General features: G+C 41.1%; 1 protein-coding gene across 1 annotated transcript in view; it reads right to left on the reverse strand.

The window, feature by feature from the left end:
* SLC22A23 (solute carrier family 22 member 23) overlaps positions 1–12,083 on the reverse strand; it is a 131,309-nt gene that overhangs the window by 66,967 nt on the left and 52,259 nt on the right. Inside the window, exon 3 of the mRNA XM_018564355.1 lies at positions 10,619–10,773. Coding sequence (XP_018419857.1) covers positions 10,619–10,773 — 155 coding nt within the window. The remainder of the gene's footprint in view (positions 1–10,618; positions 10,774–12,083) is intronic.

Raw genomic sequence — 12,083 nt, forward strand, 5'->3', positions numbered from 1 at the left:
CTGCATAAAGCGGTTTTCTGGTACGAATGCACACACGTAGTACGTCTTACGAGGTCCATGGGAACAGGAATACAGAGTACTTTGTGCTTTTCATAGCTAGATAATAACCACCTTTGCATATATTCCTACAGTCTGTCCCGACCCAATAGAAACCACAGAGAGATCAACACTAAACCATTTCGGATACATCCAAGCCCACCCATTTTCACATAAACCTTCATCCTTCCTTTTAGTGGTAACCAGGAACATCCTGGTGAATTCTGGTGTCTGGCCACAATGTTCCACAAAACAAAGGCCTTTTATATAAAACTAACAAGTATTATGGGCCAACTGGTGATTTAATGAAATACAGAGGAAGGTTGTAACTAGGTCTCTGTATTTTAACTTCCCACAAACTGGTTTTATTCAAAAAGTTCAAAAAGTTCATGTGCTGTCAATGTGGACAACACTTTAGGGATTTCATGTCACCCTCCCACTCAGAAAAGGGGATGAAGCGCTCACACAGTTATGCAAATAAGGCTTTCATTGGGAGTTGACCACATGCTGGTTCCAGGGAAGTAACATTGAAAATGATCCTCTAGTCTTGTCGTTGCCATTGCAATTTGCTTTAGCACCAAGATTTATAGATGTATCTCCATGTTATTTCGTGTTCACATTCGGAGGGATCCCTGGCATGCACGGTTGCATTCCAAAGCTGACCAACTGGATCGATCCCAGCAGAAGCTAATGGACTTTATATTGTGGACAGCCAAACAAACCATTGTTCATTCATGGAAGAAAAAAATATCCCATATGAAGAATTTAAGCAGCATATGCATGGGTTCTGTTAAATGAACAGCTTTCAAGTATCACCATGCATTCATAACAAACTGAAGAAGATTTGGCCCCCTGGTTCTCTGTCACCCTCACTGGGATGGACCATGCAGCACTCACTTCAGCATAACTGGTTGGCTGTTCTATTTTATTTTGGGGCTGCTACTTGCCCTACCTTGTTATATCTGGCTTCCTTACCCCTCCCCCCACAGCTCTTCTTTTACCCTTTCTTTTCTCTTTTCTGTTTTTTCTCCTGCTCTCACATTCCCCTTATCTTTTTCTTCCTCTATCCCAATGGACTATTTGAGGTGATCTCAGTTCGCGTTCCTGGGGTTGCCCATTGGTTTTGTATGCCTTACAGCTTTACTGTCCACTATGTCACCTGTGCTCCCACTAGCCTTGTTCCATATGTTCCATACTGTGTTTTGGCAGCTGGGTTTGCATACAACACACTGACTTTTACACATTTGTAAAAGGTCTGTCACAAGCAGAGCAGCTCACATAAAACATCCATGTGCTGCTAAAAGCTAAACTCCTAGAAAAGAGCTAAAGACACAGATCAGATGCATATATTGGACATTGCAATGCACTATCCAGTTATTAACATGTTAATTGTCAGAACATTTGCATACAACATGCCTGACTGGCTCCCAGTTCTGCCCATCTCTTTCCCTGTTTGAATGCTGCTGTGTAGGACAGTACAAGAGGCCAATATTCAAGCCTATTCAGGTATTTAATCTAGTTGCATTTATAAAATACATTTATATATTTGCCAATTAACACCTAGCTGCATTAAAGGAGAACTATGGGGTTAAGGCTTTTCCCCATAGTTCACCTTAGGGTAACGGGAGGACACAAATTAGCGTCCTCCCGTCACCCAAGGCTCAGTATACCGCGAGCTGTAGCTCGCGGTATACTGAGACGCCACAGCTGAAGCGGATCCCGACAATTATGCCGGAATCCGCCCAGCTGCGTGACTGACAGCTGGCTCTGCCCATCTAGAGGCAGAGCCAGCTGTATCCGCCCCCTCCCCCGTCCGTTCCGCCAGTCAGCGCTGGCGGATCGGAGCGGGGAGGGGGGAATCCAGTGCCTCCCCTGTCACGGCAGAGCGCCATGACAGGATCGAGAGGTGAGCGAACGTCGGTATGTGTTCGCTCACCTCCCGATCTACTGAGCCGACTAGAACTATGAGGTGAGTGAAAAACACTCACCTCATAGTTCTCCTTTAAAGTATATCTATGGTCAACACTTTTTTTTGGCTTTGAATACAATATGGAAAGATTAGAACTACTGTCAGGATTTTACTGCTGTGTCCCTGCTGGGTAGATTTATCCTTTCTTGGTCATTGTGACTACGGCGACCATGACAGAAAGTGATTAGAAATCCCCAATTTTAAAGTTGTAACTTGAAAGTGGTGAGGGAAAATCTTGACAACTGTCTATGAAGGGAGTTCCCCTCACTTTGTAGAGATTTCCTCTTACTTCCCGTTACATCTTCTTGACAGGTATTAGAGGGATCAGGGATCAGAGAGAATTTGAAACCTTTCTTATTCAATACCCCCACCCCACCCCACAAAAAAAATAATATATATAAGTTTTTGCTATGCATACACTTTAATTTGTGTCTTTTATATCTGCCTGGAGTTCAACTTAAAGTCCATGTTGTACTGGGATATTCACTTTCTTGCTCTGATTGTAAGAAATTGGAAATTGACCAGCTTGAGGCATGAAGATAAAAAAATTAAGAAAAACACTGCTCGCAATGTTACCGTTTTATAAAAAATGGAGGACAGAAAAATGAATTTATGTTACTGGCAGGTGCCAGATGCTTATTCATTTAGCAATTTGTTTCAATTTATTTCACAATTTATGAAAAAGCATGCCAAAAAAAGCCAATCAAAAAATAAATCTAAACTAAATTTGTGAAAAATCTACAAGGTAATTTTGTATATTCCTTTACAGCATCACGTCACTAAAGAATTGTATACATCTAAAACAGCACATGTGAAGGAAAGTTGAACAACTGAAATTTTTTTTATTTAGGTGTTCACATCACACAATGTTACCTAGATCAAAGGCTGCCATACTTTAAAGGATGGTCATGTAAAGGAAGTATTTTAAGCCTCATCAAAATTGAATATATTGTGACATGCCAACAGCTATCAAAATCATTCTAACAGGTGTGTAAATATAAACCTTCAGAACATGAGAATTACATTTCAGTCTTAAAGCAGAACTATGCCCTCCTATTAAATAAATTTAAAAAAATCTGTGACAGCGTGTAATTATAAGTGCATCTGCATTTACAGTTTTCTCTTAGTCCCCCAGCAAAGTCTCACAAACACCTGTTGAGCCTGGTGTGGCAATAATGCTGCACTGCTCCAGGATTCACAGCAATGTTGCCACTCTCATGTAAGCTGTGCCTGCTTGCTATTGGGATGAAATATGTTGCAGGGGGTGCGGATTTTAGCATGGTCACTTACGATTCACAGGCCCGATGCTTGTCAATTGGCACCTGGCAACACCTAGTGCTGCCCACTGCTTTCTAGATTGACAGCACGGCCTCTATTACTGAAACCCTGCCACTGTGAGCAGCAGTGTCTGGTAGGGGGAGTGTGTGAGGAACAAATAATATAGAATTTGGCTCAGTCAGGGAAGGTAAATACAGTTTTCCTTTATGAGGTTTGAGCATCACATAGTAAATTGATTTGGTATGTTTTTATACTGTCTTACAGAAACCTTTAATTATGCTTTAAGAGGACCACCTACACATTAACACCATGGGTTAGAACAAGAAGATCAGAGAGCTGCTTGTTTAAAGGATGGATCAAGGCAACAGGTCATGGAACCGGGAGTCCTATTTATGCATCTGCAACATCTCACTTAAAACATGTTAACCTTATCGGTAGTTTGTAAAATGCTAGAGGGCATAATAAAGGATTATCTGGTAGAATTTGTTCAGGAAAACGGGATAGTTAATGACAATCAGCATGGGTTCAGGAAAGACCGTTCCTGCCTAACTAACTTGCTAACTTTACTTTGTTAAAACTTTCTTAGGATATTCTCTTAAACTGACCATACATACTACAATCTATACAATCTCTGTGCAACCCCTTTAGATTTACCAAAGCTATGTAACATGAGGGCTTATTTAAGCAACCCATTGCTTTATACACACTCAGGCAATTCCTTGCATTACATAATTGTTGGTAGATTTCAAGAAGATTGCACCATCAGATTGTAAGGTGTATAATCATTTTAAGAGATTTGCTGTAGTATTTGTACACTTGTATATCATTAAAAAAAAAATCCAGACACAGATTGAAAATTCCTCTCTCCCGTCAAAAAAAGCTAGTTAACTGGTCCCTGAACATTCAACTGATTTTTACTACAGCACATAGACCAGTGGTGTTCAACTTTCTTGATATAGGGGACCTGAAGTGCAGCTTCTGACTTTAACAAAGGACGGGACATCATATTTATAGGTTCATGCTCAGGAGACTATGGAGCATGCTGAAAGCAATGGGTCTGAAATTGCAGACATGTAAGAGGAGTTGCTCAGAGACTGTAAAGCTGCTATACAAGTTGTTGGTGGCTGGGGACATGCTTCAGCAGACCGTTAGACTGGGGACACATTGCATAGGACTCCCAAAGATCACTGCTGTTATAGCTTTTATAAATCAATGCTTGAACATTTCTGCTCCCTACTGGCTCTTTAAAAATGTATTGTACCGTATTTGATATTTGTTTTAGCAAGAGATCAGAGGAAAAGAATATAAAAAGAGAAAAAGGATGGACCTCACAGAAGAAAGAAAGTGTAAAAAAACAAAATTTCACCCACATAATGCTCTCCTCTTCTGCCACTTCTGCTTCTCATACATGCCTTCCTTTTGCTTACAAATCAATTGTGTCCCGACATAGCTCCTCCACTGATGCGTTTCATCCCCGGTTGGACCTTTATCATGATCAAGCTCCAATTATGGGTGAAACGCGTCAAGGTAGGAGAAGCTGTAAACTGTAATCAATCTGACTGGTACAACAAATATTGTTTAAGAAGAAAAAAAAACAGTGGTGTGCAACCAGAATTTTTGCTTGATTGTGAATTACTGAATTCGTCAGATCTTTGCAAAACTACCCATACCCAACAGGACATCGACATCAAACAAGAAAATACTAAATCAAAGTTTCAGCCTAAAAAATTATTACATTCTGTAACATTCAACTTCTGCATATAATCACTGAGTGGGGCATGGACATCAGACTTGATTTTTTTCTATTTAGTAAAACACACCTAACAAGTCAAACAAGCTTGTTTTTAATGCTGGAAGGCCAGATGTATTCACTTTATATTACCAGACTTGTCACCATGAACCCTCCAGTCTTGCAGATTCATCAAGTTTTTATGTTAAGAATCCACTCATATGACACATTCCATATATATGCTACTTTATCACTGCATTCTCCTTTACTGTCCTTACAATGTTAAACTTGTCAAGCTCTACATACTGCCAAAAGACAAATATACACTTCACAGATAAATCAGTACAGGAAGCTTAGCGACATTGTGGCCACTCAAGTATGGAACATTTTTCTTTACTCAGTGCTGAGAAGCGGATAATGGAGTTCAACCTGTGAATATTTGTGAACTGTGTGGCCGACACACTATATGCAAACATAATATGGGACAGCTTTGTTTTCCTTTCTGGGAAAGTCACAAACTTTCCAAGCGGATCTATCCTGGTAGTCAGCAAAGTCATCTCCAATATAAGAGGTAAAACCCTGTGTTCATGTCAACATGCTCAGACATCAGCACATACATTTAGACAACATATATCCATCCTTCCAGTACAATATATGGTCCCTAACATTGATGCAGCGAGAAGCTGCTTTTTATATAATACAATACAATCTTGGTAAAACTGCCATCCTAATGTAGTAACATGCCCCTACTGGTAGCAGGACTTTCAGACAGAATATCCTGGTGGCCCCAGAACATAATATAGTAGTGATTTTAAAAGTAACATCATGATGGCTAAAATGCCTTCACTAAAACACAGCAGGTTCATCCTGGTTCCTGCATGTCACATTGCCTTAGCTTATCAGTGACCAGGGCATTCTGAATTTCTTGGAGCTCTGGAATGCAAATATCTACCAGGTATCCCGATAGAGAACCTAGGCCCCACCCCCTCCCATCTCCCACATGACACCAATGGCCAGTGAAGCCAACCATAAAAATGAAAGAAATTAACGTGGGTGGGACCATCCCACCAAGCATTGAGAGTGACCTTTCTGAGTAGAGACAGACCATATTCTCTGCATGTCTTTTTTACAGGTTGTCTGACCCTTTAATCAGTGTTTTGCAACCTCACAAAAGTGAGTACCACAACCTATGCTTTCATACAATTATAATTCTTCCAATGGTCAATCTTGCTACACCATAAGGCCCTCTTGCGTGGTTCTCTTGTTTTTGTGCTGTTCTCCACTCCTTTGGAGTCCTGTCTCACTGTATCAAAATAAGAGGACACTAGTGCCATGCAAAAGGACTGTGGTGGAGCCAATTCATGACCAGAAATACCTGATTAATATTTGCATTTCATAATGCACTGCAATTTGGGCCACTCTAGACACTAAATATCTGAGGTAGGTGGATGTGCAAGAACCACGAGGTGTCTGCTGTGGTAGAAGTGGCATTTTTTAAATCTTAGTGTTACCGAAGGTTAGATTGCCAAGAACCTGCAACATGCAGATATATGTGGATACATAAACATGAGTAACAGTAAGAAGTAATAAAAGGCTTGGCTAAAAGAATGATACAGACAGGTGGGGCGCCTTTAAATGAATTCAATCTAATCAGTTGTTTGCCGTTTGCACAGAAGGGATTCAGAGGCTAGCAGTGCACTGAGTTGCCTAGACCTTTTTTTAGCACAATGCCTTTCCAGTTTGAACAACCCATTGATATACATTTTCCAAGGAAAAGTCTTTAAAAGGGCAGCTATGTAGGCATGTCATTACCAAAGTCACCTTTTATTAAATGAAAGAATATTGCTATAAAAATGCATTTAGTATTTGCACTGTAGCCAACTGACATGTAATGGATTGACCAGTGAGTGACTACAGAACAAAAGAGAACTTCTTTACCAATTCAGATTTTACCATCATAATAGAACTCATGAATTAAAACAGGCCAAAATGAAAAAAAAAAGTGTGAGATCCTTCATTTCATAATATATGAACACTGGAAAAATGACAGCTGGAACAGAATTGGATACTGTGGGCAACCGACCGTTTCAATAGCCAGGGTACAATCTCTAAGCAGTTTACCACAATAAAGAGCGCTATGGCTTTCCAGGCATTTGCATACATTTGCTGGAGCCATCAAAAGCCACAAATACGCTCAGAATCATTTTTAAGAAAGGTGTGGTTTTCCTCACAAGCATTCGTTTTCTTCTGTTTATAGCCAAAGCATTCGGATGCTTTTCAGTAACACTTCCTAAATAAAGCCGCATTCATTACAGATCTCAGTCACGACTTCTCATTGTAAAGGATTATAGAAAACAAAGATGGAGAAGCCCAGTGAGCTGTGAGGACCCACCTGCTTTTATCCCTGAATGAGTCACAGACATATTACTTTTAACTTCAGGTTGTGGTATGCAGTATATCGCCTAGTTTCATCAAAAATTCAATATTTTTTTCTTGTAGAGAGTTCTAAAGTGCTCATGCAAAAGTCATTTTAGATATAATCATCTTCTACCTAGCCAAAGGTGAAATAAAGACTCCCATGACCTGGCCAGGCTGTGAGTATCAAGCAGCGATGACATATGACAAATAATAGGCCTATCATTCAGTAGGCCACAAAAATGAACCAAGTTAGGTGGAGCAAACATGTTTATGTTCTTGCAGCAATAAAATGCTGTACTGTTGTGAGAACAAGTGGAAGAAAATAGACACTCACTTATATAAAAAAGGGCTTTGTTAAGTCTAAGCACCCCACGCACACCCTTAGACCACTCCTTCTGACATACGCCAAAAATTACAGAGTTGGGCTGCACAGTGCCAATCGATAAGTGGGTAGAAAGGGGAGGCAATTCCTATAATACACATAGCTATCTATGTAAGAATTAGATTAATTACTGCTTTCATTATGCCCATGTGATCTCGAAGTTCATCAGAGACGCTGAAGCTGAATACGATTCAGACACAAATTAATATGTATGAACATTATCATCCACCGCCTTATATCTACTATAGGCAACCAAGACACAAATGCTAAATGCCAGCTGTAAGACTTCAATGTATTATAAAACCATATTTAAAAGGGCATGAAAACAGATCAATTAATACAAATGAGATTAAATATATTTAATTATAATCAATCTATCCCCTTTACATTTCCTTAACACTTCTTGCTCTTTTGTGATTGGTTGACCCAACTATTTATGAACTGAGAAAGCCAAGTGTCAAAGCTACAAGTAGGGCAGATATGTTAATTATACTGTGGAAAATGCTATCATTACAACCTGCAATGATGTTGTAGTATGATAGTTGCCACAAAACAGACACAGCAATATTAGTAAACATTTTAATGTTCTAAGATTACTTGTGTTCTCTTTGTAACTTCACCATCACCGTGTAGATGTTAAGAATTGTTTCTTTCATTATTTGCTACATTTCATGCTCCAGAAAGGGGCTTTATACTTCTGAACTAAAATTCAGTTCAGTGCAACCTCCAAGGTCCCTTTCACATGCCATTCCCATTAGGTCCATCTGCCAGTTTGTGGGCGGACTTGAATGGAAGCTCATTATTAGTCGATGGGGAGTAGGATCCAATAACCTCCGAGTGCATTTAAGTCGAAAAAAACAGAACAGAGATCCTTTTTGGTGGACCTGAATGGGATGGATCGGAGGTAATTGGATGTAGTCTGCTTACATTTGACTTCACATGACTTAACATGGGTCCGGTTAGTTGATGGTGGAAAAATCTGAATGGACACAGATGTTACAAGAGTGACATCCCTTCCATGATGTTCTGGTCAGCAGGGGATCTGTGCACTGACAATGCCCATGTGAATGGGACCTAAAATAAGCTATACACTGTAATTTTTTTTATTCAACCTGCGGGCTGAACAAAAAAATATAACAGATTCCTCATTCTACACTAAACAACGTGGATGGAGGAATCTCACGCTGCTTTGAATGCATTCTGACAGCAGCGCCAATCAGCTGCAAGCACTGCTTGGCCAAATAATTTTCCAACTGGCTCCTCTGGTCTTCTGATTGAGGGATGCCGGGCAGAAGGGTGCCGACAGGGGCACCCACTGTACAAATTTCGTCCAGTTCATTAAGAACCAGCTTTAGGCATTCAAGCAAAATATTATTTGTCAGTCATATACAGGGGTGTGGAATTCCTATCGCCCGACGCCCGGGACATGCAGTTTCGAAGTCTCAGCTGTCAGGAACTACACAGAACATCAGTTCTGTGTTGGAGGGCAGGTTCCATAAAAAGAACCTGTCACTTCCAAACTATCACTTAGAGGATTTTAAATCTCTATGTGATAGGAATAAAATTAGGTGGGGGGGGGGAAAAAAATAATCTGCATGCAAATAAACGCACGCATAGGACATTGTGTGTGTGCGTTGAGTGCTGCCGCCATTTCACTGTGCCGTATTGGTGGTAGCGAGGCAGCAGAACTCTCCCACACGCACAATGTGCATTAAAGGGCAAGTTCACTTTCCAAGGTAATATGGGAAAATGGAATTACCCGATCAAATCTGGCCCCTGTCTCTCCCAAAACCCCCCACCCCCGGCTATACTTACCTTTCGGCAAACAGTCCTTACCCTCCGCCGGTACAGGTGTACTGTCCTTACCCCGTACTGTCCAGCGCAGTCCTGCCCTATGCATTTTAAATTTCGCTCACAAATTGCAAGCACTCATTGGTCAGCGTGGTCTGGGGACCACGCTGACCAATGAGAAGCGCTATTTAGCACAGACCAATACAGTTTTGATTAGGGATGCACAGATACAGAGTACTTGTGCAAGTACTTGTACTCGCCCAAATGCTCGATATCTTCTCCAATACCTGAACTTCTGGTCAGAGGAAGACTTCCTCTGACCGGCAGTGCCGGAGGGGAACATGGAGCCAGCTTCCCGTGCAATCAGGAAGCGGGTCAGCGACTAATGACCCGTCTCCCAGTTTCCTGATTGGCCAGGAAGCCAGCTCCTTGCTGATTGGCTGGGAAGCCAGCTTCCCAGCCAATCAGCATCGAGCCGGCTTCCTGGCCAATCAGGTCATTACTCGCCGCCCGGTTTTCTGATTGGCCAGGAAGCTGGCTCGATGCTGATTGGCCGGGAAACCGGCTTCCAAGCCATTCACAATCAAGCCGGCCAAACATGGAGTCGGCTTCCCTGGCAGTCAGGAAGCCGGGGAGCATCTCATTACCCGCTGCCCGGCTTCCTGATTGCCGGGAAGCCTGCTCAATGCAAACGGAAGCACCGATACTCGGTGAGTACCGAAAGCAAAATATCGGTACTCTATACCCAAAAACCGGTATTGGTGCATCCCTCGTTTTAATTAAAACTATTTTTTTTTTTGTTGTATTGGGACAAGTAGATTGTTATGCAGGACAAGTAGATTTGGCCCCTGCTTTAGCCCTTGGACAAGTAGTTTTTTCAAAAATTTCCACACCCCTGATATATCTGAAGTGTTCAAGCAGTATGAAGATATAATAGTTGACTGCTCATACAAATTTACCATCATCTAAAATACACAAAAACAGGAACATATATTTCAGTGAAAGCAATACTCACTCAATGCGTACAAGCAGAGAAATATCCCAGCAAGACAGAATCCTTCAAAAAACCTGAGCGTGCTGAACATGGTCACATTCACAGAGAGTGCCACAGAAAGCCCAAAAATTAGGTTGAAGACTACAGAGAACAGCAGCACAAGACGTCGGCCGATCCTGAGAGAGAACAGAAAGTTTTGATTACAGAGCTGCAATAATTTGTTTTTGGGGTTCAGATTTAAGCATTTTATATCCAGTACACTTACACCTAATTCAATCTCTGTAATGTATTGAACTACAACAGACCTAAAGGCAGTTACTAAGCTAATTAAATGAGACCTTTCAGAAATCCTAAAAAATGTCTTTTGATATAGCATTACTACTGCTCCATTATTGTAGCAGTAATTAAAAAAATAAATGTATTGTTTTTTGTTCCCAGCAGGTATTCCCCTCTAAGGCTGTCACAAAATGCAGAAGAGGACAGCAAAATCCTGCGGCTGAAATCACAGGTGTATGCGAACACCTGTGGCGGGGAAGCCTGTACAAAGCAATGACAGGCGCTGCAGCCATAAATCGCTGTTCACATTTATCCTCACAGCTAGGGACAGGTGATCGACCCGGGATGCAATCTCTCCCTAGCTGTACCTGACCCATAGACTTGCAGATACATGTGTACATCAGGTGTTCACATAGACCTGTGAATCCGCTAATTCTTGCCACAGGAATTGCATTGTATTGACATTTCTTTTAAAAGTAGAACTCCGGGCAAACAAACAAAAAAACCTACCCTTGCAGTGGGGCTACACCCACTGAAGGGTAAGCACTGACTGGAGCAGGACTAAGGATCAGGTGAGTAATACAGCTTTGAGTCCCTACAGAAACTAAGCACTTAATCCTTGCAGTGTGAGCAAGCCTCACTGCAAGGGTAAGGTTTCGCTTTGCCCAGTGTTCTTCTTTAACTGTTAGGTCATGTACTGTCTGTATACAGGTTTCTGCTTCCATACGGACACAGAACAAAGAATCCAGTGATGGTGAATACAAAGTGATTACTCCCATGACAGACAAACCCCCTATGGAATACTATATTTATATATGAGCAACCAATAGTTAATTATAACCTTCTATTCCTGGAATTCTTAACCCTCCAATTCCCTCTCTAGTGTGGTTTCCTTATTTACTGAGCTTTTATTATCCAACGTCAGCACCCGATCATTTAACCACCTAATATCCTCTCGTAAAAGATCGCAAAGTCACTGGTTAGTTCTGCACAGCTGCAGTAAGGGATCAAAAAGGGTTCCAACAGACAGTTGAAGTGTTATAGGTTTAGTAAAAAAACGGAAGCTCAGAATAAATTTGGGCTCATTATAAGAAAAATATCCTTCTTATAAGTCCTTTTTCAGGACTGGAGGAAATGATCAGATAACAAATACCACCAGGAGATAAACTGGAGAACAGGAGATAAACTGAAAAACATAATTTTGATCCAC

This window comes from Nanorana parkeri, unplaced genomic scaffold, assembly GCF_000935625.1.
Source record: "Nanorana parkeri isolate BGI_ZX_2015 unplaced genomic scaffold, ASM93562v1 scaffold746, whole genome shotgun sequence".
NCBI classification, from domain to species: Eukaryota; Metazoa; Chordata; class Amphibia; order Anura; family Dicroglossidae; genus Nanorana; species Nanorana parkeri.